The sequence below is a fragment of the Erithacus rubecula genome, assembly GCF_903797595.1.
Source record: "Erithacus rubecula genome assembly, chromosome: 3".
Lineage (NCBI taxonomy): Eukaryota > Metazoa > Chordata > Aves > Passeriformes > Muscicapidae > Erithacus > Erithacus rubecula.
In genome coordinates this window covers 122,477,900-122,492,730 of record NC_136689.1, presented here as the reverse complement: position 1 = coordinate 122,492,730, position 14,831 = coordinate 122,477,900, and the positions used below count along the sequence as shown (strand labels likewise).

General features: G+C 35.1%; 1 protein-coding gene across 1 annotated transcript in view; it reads left to right on the top strand.

Annotated features, from left to right (window-relative positions):
* The window catches only part of CNGB3 (cyclic nucleotide gated channel subunit beta 3), a gene marked incomplete at its 5' end in the record, with an annotated part of 98,856 nt that overhangs the window by 39,244 nt on the left and 44,781 nt on the right, over positions 1-14,831 (top strand). Inside the window, 2 exons of the mRNA XM_079299556.1 lie at positions 5,037-5,112; positions 12,799-12,910. Of these exons, the coding sequence (XP_079155682.1) occupies positions 5,037-5,112; positions 12,799-12,910 (188 nt within the window). The remainder of the gene's footprint in view (positions 1-5,036; positions 5,113-12,798; positions 12,911-14,831) is intronic.

Genomic DNA, 14,831 nt, shown 5'->3' with positions numbered 1-14,831 from the left:
GAATAAAACTCTTTAAGATTAAAAATACAATCATTTGAATAAAAATCTTATCAAAAGTTTGAAAAGCCATTTCATATGTCACATTTATTACTGGAGAATAGATATTTCCTTGAAGAAGAAAAAAAAGGGAAAGGAGGTAAATCAATAATAGTTGTAGGATATATTCCTCCTGTAGCTAGAGAATATATGAGGCAGGCTTGAAATTCTCTGTACCCTCTGGGGCTTACCATAAATAAGCACCTAGTAAGCCCTGGCCAAAGCCAATGTAGGTAAGAAGCTAAGTGCACACAGCCTATCATCTTTTCTGCTGCACTCTTAATCTTCTTACTTAACAGTGCATCATGGTATTCAATTCCCTGAAAAGCTTTTAGCATGTTCAAAGTGTGGTAAAAATACCTAAAGAGCAATTGCACATAGAAGAAAAAGGATACATTGAAGCAGATTACTCATTTTACCAGGGTCAGACATGAATTTGTACCTCTGTTGGTATAAAAATACAAGTTTTGTTGTCATCTGCTCATATTTACAAAATCAGATCATATGAAGGGATTTTGGACATTCATTTAACTAGTCACAGGCTAAGCAAATATAGCATTCATTAACTGTGGATGTCCATAGTGTGGACATATTCCCAATGGCACTTTCCTTTCAATGTCTGCTACATGCCTTTTGTGTGCTCTTCATTATAAATTATATACTAGCATAAACATTATATGTACAAAAAGCATTTAAACACATTGCTTCACATTTTTGACAATGTCTGGGCATAATTTTGCAGAAATTCTTAAGAGAGTTATATATTCTGTTAAGAGAGATAAACACTATGTATTTTCATTGCATTATGGTATTTTTTATGAAGAATTTTACCATTTTTAATAAACAAGGAACAAAACTACCTGTTCTAAAAGATTTTAACAATTAAGATTTTTTTTTTAAATCAAAAAACAGTTGCCCTTAAAAAGGCTCTGTATTAAAACATGGTTTTTATGTGGCTGTTGATTAAAGTTTCCTGAACTGGTCAGTTTAATCCACTGAAATTTCACATAGGAAATGGAAAAAAAACTTGTTTTCTAAGGTTCTTCTGTTACAAGGAGATGTAAAAATTCACATGCAGAAGAAAAAAAAGCTACCTATTGTCCATACCTGCATAAATAAGTGAAAAAATACTTTAGATATTAATTTATAGTTTACTCATTCAAACTAATTTTAAAACCAGTGTGAAAGATTAGCAAGAATTGCATTGCATTTAAAATAAGTCAGGTCATAGAGGCTAATAAAAAGTGGAGGTTCTAAGCTCTTGCTGTATCTAGCAGCTATGAAATAATCATGCCTCAGGGGAAGTTTCCAGTTACAAAACTGAAGTCTGGCAAACTATTATAAGGTTTTGTTCATGAGTGTCATTGGAGGGAAAAATCTTGCAAACTAATGAATATTGTTGGTTCATTCTTACAGTTACTACTATGGTAGAGTAAGGATTAAAAACCATCCTTGCCCAGTGATAAACCCCAAGGAAGGACATTTTCAGTACTTTGATGCAATTGCTAATATGCCATTTAAGGAATAGCTCAGAGGAGAAGGTTTCTGTATTTCTGGATACCTTGATGATGGGCATAAATCAATTGTAAGCTGTTAGCTCAAATTCAAAGCTCAAAGTGAAGGCATAGACTAGTAATACATAAAGTGAAACTAGGGATAAAAAGAGACAATTAATTTGTAAAGATCCTTGCAAACAAGTGCTTAATCTACATGGCATTAGACATACTTGAAGTATATTTACCTATAAACTAAATCATACCTGATTTATACAGGATGACCCAAACCCTATAGAATCTTAATATCATGTTCCAGTTATAAATTATATTTTACTAAATTTATGGGGTATTCATTCACCTAACACTTATTCTCATCAAAATTCTAGCTAAAACAGGAAAAAGTTGCATTGTCTATAAACACATTAAAAAATGAAAGACAATTTTTTTTTCATGTTTTAAAATAAGAAGAACGAGGCAAGGTATAAAGTTGCTAAAACAAACCCCAAGAGAAGATCTTTTCCTGTCATTCACTCAAAAATGAGAACAGGACTGCAAAGAAATTACATCTTTTGAGGCATCAGCTATTGTATTCTTGGTTATTGATTAATTAAATATTTTCATTTCCTGGTTATACTACAGATATGTTAACAACTTAAAACCTTATCTCTAGACATAAATTAAATGCTTAATATCCAATGCATAAAAGATTAGACAGTGGTTTATTCTAAAAGGAAAAAAATCACTTTTCTCTGACTTTTTACATGAAAAGTAGAACTGTATATGGTGTAACTTTCAAGATTAAAAATAACTTACTCTACAAGATATAAAGAAAAGGTGCTAATGATGTAAAAAAAAAATGTCACTGAAATAGATTGTGCAAGAAATTTCTTTAAGGCACTAATCAGACCTAAACCTGATTAACTGTCTAATTGGCTTGATTACTGATGGCAAGAAAACACGTGCTATAAACCTGTTCACACTGAAAGAGTCATAGAGGCTTCAGGGGAGCTGAAGAGGCAAGATGTTTAGAAAACTAAAATCAGTATTTTCTAGACCAAAATTAGCACCTGAGATAGTAGATCACAAGAATGAAGGTGCCCCTCCACCACCAAAGGAATTAACAGGCCAGGTATGATTTTTCTTGTCTATTATAGACTTGTCAATTCTATCTTTTTGTTTAGAAGGTATTTATGCAAGTAAATGTCAAAGTTTTCAAAGAATTTCAAATATATTTACTGAATAAGATATCAATCTTTATTTAGAAAAATGAAATAAATATCTTTATTCTCCTCCACCCCACCACCTCCTCTTTAAGAAGAAAATACAATTTTCTCCTTTTGAAAGCTGCTTTCTCAATAGGGCTGACCTGAAATAGTAGAGGCTTATGTGAGGTCGTGATCAACATTGCAAATGGAGAATTAGAGATACAGGCAGTGCTGCTTTTCATATGATGATATATTTTTATGCATCTTGTTTCCTTCTGGCAGGAAATGTCAGTGTGTCCTTTCTGAATATTAGAATGTCATGCAGGTATATATCAACCTGCTTCCTCATAACCACAGGAAAGACAAAGTAATTTAGTAGCTTTTTAGAAAGTCTTTTTTTCAGCTTGGTTTTGATAATGTAAATCCTCTTGGAAAAATAAAGTAAGTCATATTTGTCTACACTCTATATTTTTATATAGTATTTCTTCACTGTAAAAATTAATTCATTCTTTTCTCTTTAATTAATGAAATATTTTAAACTAAAGCAAAAGAATAAGTACGCTTTATCTCATTGTCTTTGATTTTTTATCTTTTCTCAATAATTTTCAAAAAAATGTTTTTGTTTTTTCCAGCTTGACATAATCAAAACATTCCAAGACAAAATGGCAAAAATTTATGGTTTTACCAAATAATTACGGAAGTGAGAAAGGTTCTTTAGCATCAGCCTGAGTTATTAATCATTCATACTTATTGAAACAATCAAAACTCCTCCATTATAAAGTCAATTTTAAGTAAGGGGGCATATCCATGCTGTCAACCACAAAAAAATGGCAAAAATATGTATATTCTACAACCTTTACATACTTCAGATCTACAGGCATTGTTCATGTTTCCTTTATAGTTCAGTATACTTGTCAATAAAATACTGTTTTAAAAGACGGAAACTCCTGAATATTGACAGGTTAGTTCTGTGCAGGCTGATATCTCACTTGGCAAAGTGCTCTAGCACAACAGAATTATTTAGATTTCACTGGAGACAAGGATTTCTCTTTTGGTGAGGACAATTTTGTTCATCAGGGTAACATTCAGATGTATGTCCATCAGTTCACACTCTTCAAATCACTGCTAACATGGAGGCACATGAATGGATTAGGGATTAAGACATTTGCTGTCTGCAAGGAGATATCATCTAAAGAGTAAAGAAGAAAGAGAAGAAAGTACATAATATCTGGTAACTGATAGCTGTACTAATTAATGCACTAATTTATGTACTTATGCTTTTAGGAGGGAGCCTGAAACAAAGAAAACAACTTTTACAACAAAACATCATGCAAGAACCTTGAGCATGTACAGACTTTGATTGCAATTTTAATATACATATATATAAATGTATACATAAAAATTATAATTCAGTTTTCTATGTATTTATATATTAGAACTTCAATGCCTGGTTCTCTGAATAAAACAGACAGGAAAACACAAAATTTTTCATAGAAAAAAACAAACCTAATTTATTCTCAGAAACACAAACAATAAAAGGTCACTGATATAGGAAAGAAAAAAAAGTGCATGAAGACCTGAAAGCTCCTAATGTCAAATAATTTTTCCATATGCTGATACAACCCAACACCCTTCTCTATTAATAAGCATGCTGCACACCAGGAAAACTCATTCTATATGAGATACAAATGCTCATGGGCTGGATTAATACAATGCTGTTGTGTAGTGCTGTGAACTCCCCATGTACATCTCACTCCATCTTCCAAAGGCCACTCTGATAAAGCTGAGATGAACCAGGTACAGGTACACAAGGGTTTTGTTAGTGATCTAATCCAGCAAGTGTAGGGGGAAGTAAATTATTTTCAGTGAAAGCTGATACTGTCTCAGTATTTTGTAGAGATTGAGGTGTGCCATAGTAGCAAGGCAGGTCAAAATACACAGGTGTGTTAGCCCAACAGGAGGTTTAGGCAGAATCAGAATCATGACTAACTCAGAGATGCACACTGGTTTGTGAGAGGCAGCACTGAACAAGCCAGCTCTGCAAACAGGCAGCAGCAGACCTCTAAGCTAAGCAACTGGGTTTGCAGCAAGCATGTGAAGATATCAGTTTTTGATTTCAATATTCATCACAACTCCTTTGGCAAATCCATCTGGAAATACACAGAACACCCCGGAACAATGGTCACTGTGTGGCAGCTTTCCCAAATTCCTACAGAAATGTTGCAGACATCCAACCACCCTTATAATTCTCAACAATGACAATCTACAGTTTCTAATCTTGTGTATTTTTTTTTTAAAGGATGAAAATAAAACAACAAATGAACCACAGAAAGCAGAGGCCAATAATAAAGTAGAGCCTGTACCAAAGCCACAAGGTCAGTAATAAGCGATTTATGAGTTTTGAAAGATTATCTAGACACAATATGTATACTCTATAGAATTGCAAATAAAACTGTTGTTCTTCCTAGCTCTCTGGCAGGAGCTCTTATTTTTTATTTGTGGAAGAAATTCAGATGTCTGAATTGCCATCGACCCCAGGCCAATGATTTGTTACAAATATAGGAACAGTATACATCAATAACAAAAGGCAACAATCTTTCAAGCATAGTGTCTTCGTGAGCTTGCTCCTCTGATAAACTAGTTTAGGAAGTTCTTTTTCTTCTTACTGCAATTTGACTTCTTGGAAATCTTAAAGTAAAGGCATTTAGAAGCTTGGAAAAAAAAAAAAAAAAAAAAAAAAAAAGAAAAAACCCCAAAAACTGAAAAAACAAATAAAAAACACAAACAAACAAAAAAAAACCCCAAACATATTTTTAATGTTTCTGTTAGCAATACTTCTGATATGTACCAGAAAAGAAAAAAAAAAAAAAAAAGAAAAAGAAAAAAAAAAAAGGAAGAAAAAGAAAATAACAAGAAAATAATAAATCCCAAACAAGAAAATATTAAAAAAATATTTAAAAAGCAATTCTGTTAAAAATATTTGCCATCTACATTCAGGACTGGTGCACACTCAGGAGTTATTCAGGACTAGTACAAATAACCACAGAACTCAGGGCAGGAAAAGAAGGTAATTTTTTCCCTAAGCAGCTGTTTTCTGAATACAGAGACAGCTGGTCATGGCTATGCTGGCCCCCTATTCTCCCACCCCCAGAAGCCAAGCCTGTTTTGTGTATGCCAGAGCCTAAATAACTGCTTACACCCACTACCAAAATAAAGGCTCAGGATGGGTGAAGCAATAACTACTGCTGGCCCATATCCCCTCCTCCCTCCCTCCCAGCATGAGTGGTGCAGCCTTTTCCTTCTCCATCCTTCAGTTCTGGAGAAAAAACAGAGTCAAATTTCCCTGTCACCTCATGCTTTTCCTTTAGAGAGCAGTTTATGTTCATTTTACTGAAGCAGCAAAGCAAAGACTGGGGAATCTCCAGATTTTGTGATAAAAAAAATAACTAAGAATAGTGGAGCAACTAGAAAAAGGTTATAAGGAAACTTCCATAATCCTTACTTGTGTCTGTGTAATCATAGCAAGTGTCACAATTTCTTTCTTCATATAATAAACTTTAAACAAAGTCCATTTAATGCAATTTTCTTGTTGTATAATGGCTGGAGCAGAAATCAAGGGAAAACAAAGTATGACATGAATTCACTGTAGCAACAATGGAAAAAACCCCAAATTTGATATTTGGCTTTTTAGCAAAAATAAGTCACAGATACTGTCCCATGACAGAATGGAGTATCAGTGCAGAAATTCTTTTTGTTTCCATTAAAAACTTAATCTAATTTTACAGATAAATATAACTCATTAAGATATATTTTAGGATAATAAACTACTTTCTTCCCTTCTAAAATATAAGTGTTGGTATAGTAGCAACTACACCATTAGCTACTCCAGGAAATTATAATAACACAGTTAGGTTTCATGGTTTTTGGGAGTACTTTTGAATCTATCATTTTCTGAAAAGTATTTTAAGTCTTGAATTCAAACAGCTCCAAGACACTGAGGATGTTAATGAGTTAGATAGACCATGGCTGTACAAGTAAAAAAATTTACACGGGGACCACACTCAGGAGAAGCTTATGAATTTCACCACCCTGAATGCAACTCCTTATCATCTGAGCTACATATGGAACTTCTTTATCTCTGCACAGAAGTGGAAGCTGGTCTAAAGTAGCTCACAGGAGGGTCTAGATAAAACTTCTGCAAAATTTTGTGTCATACCTAAAATCCTGTGGTTATCTGCTGGAAGAAGAAAATGACAATTTGTGTGGGTAAGCAGTGGACAAGGGATTGGAGAAAGCATTTTATTCTGCATGTACAAATTTTGAGAGAATTATTAATAGCATAGCCAGGGCTCAAACAACATTAATTAAGGCAGATCATCTAAAAGGAGAACTTCAAGTGTGTTAGAGAAAAGTCTTTCCAAGGCCCCTTGTTACTTTCTCTGATATAATCAAAATAAAATAGAGCAGTAAAACCCCTAATCATAGTATCAGCTTGCAGTTCCATAATGCTAAATACAAATCAACAGACTGATTCATATGACCAAACCCAGCCATTACCTCCTCCCTTTCTCCATATGCTTCACAAAGCAGCACAATGTTTTTAGCACACATGAGAATCCAGCAGGAGGTATCATTGGAGCCTGTTTGATTAAAACTTGGCCACTTAGGTCAGTCAGGACCACCCAGTACTTTTGGCTTCTTTGTTGCCCTATCTCCACCTTCTCGGTTGCCCTCTCTCTCACTAGCTTGTTTTGTGATTAATTCTCTACATCATTAGTTCACTCTGTAATTAATTCTCTGTGCTTAGTCAGTATGTTCCATAATTGATTTTTTAAAATTTATTCCCTGCTCTTTTTGTGTGTACTTAGCAAAGTGTGATTCACCTAATTACAGATTCTCTGTGATATTGAATTCAATTGCTATAATTTCTTTGCATATTTATCACCTCTCATATATATATGGCTATATAAATGCTTCCCTTGTTTTACCCACTGCTATTCAATAGTTCTTTTGGTGGTTATGCTCTTTAGAAGGACACATCCAGCCTCCACCTGCTAGCTGCTGACTCCATTATCGTTCTCTGCTTTATAATTTCTTTCATCCTCCTGATGATAATTCCAGTTTGATATTTTCCAACTACATTTTAGTATTTCTCTGAAGTCTGTCCTTACCTTTATATTTTTCCCTTACTAAAAACTAGTCTGTTTCCAATAATCTGGGTTTTGATCTTCTACTAAACCAAAAAGCGTCTTGAAGATGTTTTCCAGAATCACAGACACATTTATTAATCTTTTACTTAAGTGCATATTGACATTGCTTTGTTCTTGGTAGGACTTGAGTGAGAAAGCTAAAGTAAAACTACCATAGGTATTTCTACACATGCCTGTCTAGATCATAAAGTAGACAGAACATCCTTTCTGGGAGATTGCCATGTTACTGTTCAGTGATATTTAGTATGTTCAGAGCCTAGATGCTTTGGAAAGCATCTCAAGTAAGCAGTGCAGCACCACAGAGGAAGGGCTGCTCAAAAGGAACTTCAATCCACTCTAAACCATCTCCTCTGTTCAGGCACCTGAGGAACAGTCCTTTTCCTCCAAGAAAAAAAGTAAAAGCAGAAGCTGCTGATAGCTGCCCTCTCTCTTATATTTGCCTACCTGTTACACCTTGCCCTTCCATAAGAAGAGATTTCAAACCCATATCTCTCACCCTCTTGTAGAGTTGCCTAACTAGCTAGTAACACCTGGACTAGTGAGGAGTGGGAGGAAGTTCCATGGCCTTTCCAGGCTCCAGGCCATCGTGCAGAAAAGAATGCAAATCCCTGTGGAATCCAGGAAGTTAAGATGCAACATGGAACATGTAACTGACCTAAACATGGATCATAGAATGAGAAGTTAATCAAAACAGTAACCATGCAGGAAGAATAAAGGACTTTTATTTCAGTATGTATTTATATTACAATTGTTGAATCTTTTAAAAAGTGGGAAAAAAATCCTCCCAACAGGTATTTGACCCTATTGCAAATAAATAAGACCCAAAGCCAAGAGTCTTGATCATTAGCTGTAATACAGATTATGGTCACTGTCTCTTCCTGGAGATAGAAATAAAGCAGATGCATTTATTGAGGGTACCAAAATCCTATGCTGTAAAACCTTGGCTAACTCTGGTTAATTAGGTACCAACTAACTCTGTACAGACTACAACTGAGTAAAACTCTAAGAAGGGTGATTTGGATTAAATGTGAATTTTTGCAGCTAAAACCTCAGTTTGGCCTGTTATGAATTTGACTCTTAAGTTGCTCTTAAGCAGCTTTACAAAACCTGTTTTCCTTCACAACAGGAAATCCAGAGTTAAATAAGTGGGTTTTAGTTCAAAAAATAAAAATGAAGTATGTGATTTTATAAGCTGCAGCCCAATGGACTAAACCTGCCAATCCAAAGAGACTTTGAAATAATCTTATTCCTTGTTGTCTTATCCCTTATACTCATCACTGGCACTCATAAAACAGGCAGCTGTTATTCCCATAAAATATTTTTTTAAAGATTACCAAGGACTTGAATATGTTTAATCAGCTTGCATCCACTCCTGCTGACGTGAAATCTTTTAACTCCTCTCAGATCTTCTTTCTTCACATAAGTGGCAGGTCTAAATGCTAGGAAAACAAACTCAACTTCTTCATACATAATCTTTCTTTCTTTATGGAAAATAAATGATACTTTCATTAGCCACTGAAGTTGAGGGTCAAGTTACAATGGACCTACTTGCTGATTATTTTATTTCACCCCTGCTATTTCTGAACTTTTTTCCCTACACACTCCATTTGTTCAAGAAATGTTGCTTGTAGAGTCACAAAGGTGCAACTTTTGCAATGTCAGTGCTGAAGTCTTTTCTCTCCTTCATCCATAGGTTTCCATTGTTTTTCTTGAGATCTTTGTGACCCTATAGCCATTTTTAGATATTTTGGATAGCTCAATAACATCTCTGTGGGGCCAGGACAATCAGGCAAATGACTGATTATGTCAGAAGTATCACATGGAGTTTGTATACTGGTTCTCTTATTCCCATTCCATTGCTCCAAATGCAAAGTCAGTCTTTACTCCAGTTATTCAAGAGAACCTGCTCTCTATGTTACTTCACAGGCAAATCCACTTAGAATCCAGTTTGAGACTTTTAACATATTTTGAAATGTTTAATAGTTTGCAAAAAGAGGAAATGTCCCCAAAAAATCACTGATTTTAAGTGCTTAAAATTATGTTTCTAAGGCCTATATGTCACTGCTAAAAAGAGCAGATTACTCAACATTAGTCACTTTACCTCCTACTAGTGGACTCTACCCATGTCTTTATACAACTTTTCCTGTTTCTAACAATGCTGTCTACCCTCAAGTGTTTCCATGCACCATTAAAATTGGCAACATTGTTTGTATATTAACTAAATTAATTTTATCACATAAGCATGTTGTAGTTTAACACCAGCCAGCAACCAACCCCACACAGCCTCCCAGTGACTCCCTGACCAGCAGAATAGGGAAGAGAATTGGAAGAATAAAAGCTAGAACACTTGTGGATTGAGATATTTCATCAGTTTATTAGGGAAGGCAAAAGCCATGCATATAAGCAAAGCAAAACAAGGAATTAATTCACTTCCCATTCACAGGTAGGTGTTCAGCCATGTCCAGGAAAGCAAAGTGCCAATCATGTGCAACTTTGGAAGACAGATACCATCGCTCCAAACTTCCTTCCTGCTTCTTTCTCCTACTTTATACACTCAGCATGTGTCATATGGCCTGGAGTATCCCTTTGGTCAGTCAGGGTCAGCTGTGTTCCAGATGTCTTTCCATGCATCCCCAGCCTCCTAACCAGTGTGGCAGTATGAAGAGCAGGAAAGCCTTGGCTCTGTGTCAGCCCTGCTCAGCAATAACAAAAACATCTCAATATTATCAACCCTGTGTTTGGTACAAATCCAAATAAAGCCATAGCACCAGCCACTGTGAAGAAAATTAACCCTAACCCAGCTGAAACCAGCACAGAGCACAAACATCAAGCTACACAAAGTTTTCAAGTGACCATCAAATATATATGCAACAGAAGAAATATAAAGTATTCCTTTATCTTTGTCTTTTTGTCTGCAATGACTAATTCTCTTCTGTGTTTCTGCCAAGTATTGGAAAACAGGTCAAGAAAGTTCAAGCCAATCAGATTTGCAGGATTATTTTTCATTACTGAAGGAACAAAAGCAATAACACTAAATGTTCTTTAAATCAACACTGCTTACATTAATCCTGGTAATAAACATCAGAAATTAGTGGTAACATTTACAACTGTATTACATACATACCAACTCAATTAACTATAATTAGTATTACACTATCATTGTGCAATCATATAGTAGTTTTTAAGCATCAGTGCATTTTAAAATTACTACATTTTTGTAAAAGAAGTTAGCAGTAGTAGGAAGCATTTGACCATATATATTTAATTAATATAAAATAGGCAAAACATGTGGGTGTTCTGATGGAAATACTTCTTCTACCAAAGAAAAAGAAGATAAAAGTGAATCAATGTTTTGTGAATCACCCTATAAAACATTATATTGTGGATTTGAAATTAAATAAGATTATGTCAGTTGATGATTACGTTGAACTAAAATGTGCTTTTGAACAGACAAAACAAGAAGAACCCAGAAAGCACTTTGCTTTTTATATCAGCAACTGCTAGCTATAACAAGTTCAACTTTTATGTATATCCAACCAGTAGAGACCAGAGGGGAAGCATAGATGTGATACTGGTCAGACTGCTAGTGCAAGGCAGTGGAACTGGCTGGGAATCCTAGGAAAGAATTTCTTCCCTTCCTGAAGTATAGCAAAGCAAAAGCACTTTTTCTGTTCTGTACTCAAACTGCTACTATCCAGATGCTGACATTTATTCATATTTTAAAAACTTAGATAACAGATGTAAACAAATAGGTCTTATAAATTGCATATTGTTCCTTGCTCCTTGGGGTCAATTGCAACTGATGAGGTTTCAGTGGGCCTCTAAATTTAACCAGATGTATTTGGAGGGATTCCATGTGTTTTTCTCACAAAATAATACTTCCACAACTATCACTTTCCCCTTCCATCTTAAAACAGAACCAGCAACACTTATCCAAATACAATTTTAAAATACATTATCCTCATGGGAAGGCCAAATATCTAGGATGTGTAGACACCAGTGGGCTGCATTCCTCAACATCCACTACTAATGCATTGGAAATTTCATCCACCTATATTCCAGTACAATGAGAATTCAAATAATTTAAAAAAAACTCAACCCCCTTATTTTATGGATCTGTATGTTTTGAAAATTGTGTTCATTGTTGATCCCTTGGCATAATTTAAAGTTAAAAAAATGGGGTTAATTATAGGAAAGCAACACTTAAGGCCATTTAAATGGCAAGAGACCATTCCATTTGCTTCAAACTCTACAGACTTCCTACTTAGATGACGTTGAAAGAATTATTAGTAACAGAAATGAAGAAATATATTAGACAAAGTATGACATGCATCCATAATCATATATTTCAATCATAATTTACTCTACAAAGAACAGTACTGTCAGGACAGCTGAACCAACATTTTTGATGCAGTACAAACACTGAAGTATAGCTAATTTTACTAGCATTTCTATTCACAAGAAAATTAGCTACTCTTCATTTTTCTTCCTATATTTCACAAGGGTTTTCTGGACAGATCTATCTGTTGTCTATCTTGCTGCAGAACTTCTCATCCCTCATAAATACAGAAGACCTCTGAATTGACCATTGATGATCTGGCTACTGATGAATCTAGTTAAAAACCACAAGTAAAACACATATTCTAAAATGGGTACTTATCATAAATATGCTGTGTACAGTTGGCACTGAAATAGATTTATGCAAGATATTGTTCAAAGGTCAAGTCCCAGAAGTTGTGTCTTTTAGTGCTTGTCTACTGAAGAAATAATGTCAGACAGACTGTCATTCCTTCAAAAGTATTATTATAACCCTTTAAAATTAATTTTCAAAAATTAAAACCTTTTTTCTAGATACAGAATCAGCAAAAGCACCTGAGCCTTCAAAACCTGAAAATTCAACTGAACCAGCTAAGACAACTCAACAGGAAGAGCATGAACAGAAAGATGGAAAAGAAGATGCTAAGTGAGTAAATTAAATTAAAAAATGTGAAGATTCTACCTGGCATCCTGACTTAATATTTCTGTGTGCCATATATCAGTTCTTTAAAAGTCCTTTCTGTAAGGATATGAAGAACTTATTTCAATTTCAAGGTAGCATATATATGAGGCATTCACTTATCATGGGGTTTTGATTGTTTCTTGTGTGTGCAGCATTCTAAATTGCAGGAATGAGGAAAAGGATTTGCTCAACTACATTTATATACTAATTTTAGCATATAAGTGCTGCTGCTCAGTTATTACTATAGCTTAGCAAAGAAGAAATGCTGTATTGAACCTAGAATGTTTTTCACATAATTCTGACTTGAAACTTTTTACCCTGAATTTTTTTTTTTTTTAATTATACCATTAAATTAGCATTAGCCTCCACAATAAGAAGATTAGTACTATCTCTGTCTGAGACAAATAAATGGAACAGTAGCATCCCTCCAGGGCAATATCTAGGGTCATTCAGCCTTTGTAAAAAGCTGCAGTGAATGTTTTGTGAAAATAGAAATAAATATTATATCTAGCAAAAAAATATGTTTGAACAGTCCACAGTCATTTCAGAAGCAGAGATTCATAGATTCATGGAACCATAGAATTCTTTGGATTGGAAGGGACTTTTAAAGGTCCAGCCTTTAAGTCCAGCCAAGTCCAACCCCTCTGCAATGAGCAGGGACAGCTGTAAGTGGATCAGGCTGCTCAAAGCCCCATCCCAGCTGACCTTGAATGTTTCCAGACATGGGGCATCCACCACATGGAACAGGTGCCATTGCTCTACCACTCACATTGTAAAAGATTTCTTCCTTATATCTAATCTAAATCTGCCCTCTCAAACTTTAAAACTATTAAACTTTGTCATGTAACAACCCCTGCTAAAATATTGGCCCACATCTTTCTTACAGGCCCCCTTTCAATTCAAAAAGTCTACCAGCAAGGTTTCCCTGAAGCCTTCTCTTCCCCAGGGTGAAAACCCTCATCTCTCTCAGCCTTTCCTCATAGAAAGGTGCCCCAGACCTCTGATCATATTTTTGGATTCCCTTTAGGCCTGCAGATGTCACCACCCAGCTTGGGGTCATCTGCAAACTTGCTGAGTGTGCACTTGATGCCTCTGTCTGTGCCACTGTGGAAAATAAAGGTCTTGATAGAACAGGTCTGGTTGGAAGGCTCCTCCAGAAAGAATGAGGTCAAACTCCTGATGAAAATGGAGTTTAGATCCAATTCCCAATCCTATTAGATCCAATTAGATGAAGGCACCCCAAACTTTTTTCAGTATAATTGTGAATCTGTATCATCAAGAATGGAGTTTCCATGGTTTCATTGGGCAATCTGGTCCACCCTTTGACCACTCTTATTACAAAAATTAAATTGAATTAATTTTTCCTTTGCTTTAACTGGCTTCTTTTGCTTCTCTTTTCTAAATTAGAATGTGTAGTTAGCTCTCATTGCTTGCAAGAACACACTGTGGGTTCATGTTCAATTTGTTGTTCACCAGGACCCCCAGATCCTTTTATGCAGAGCTGTTATCTAGTGAGTCAGCTCCAAATCTTTACTCTCACATGGCCTATTGCTATGCATCATGAAGTTTCTGCCTTTAGAGATCACTTTGAGTGGACAAAAACAGATACACTCGATAAAAAACAGGGTAGAAACTCCTCCTGCTTGTCTTTGCCTTCTATAATTTTGATTATCCTAATGAAACAAAGAAAAAAATCTTTCCCTGACATGGAGTTAATTTATAGAGATGATTACCTATTTCCTCCCCTTTCCTAAAAAAACTTTGTGTCTGGAATTAATCAAGCAAAATGCTACTACACATGCCTCTATAAAATAATAGATGCAATTAAAAATAACTCTGACTAGAAATAATGGAAAGTTATTTATAACTTAGTCACTTCAATGTG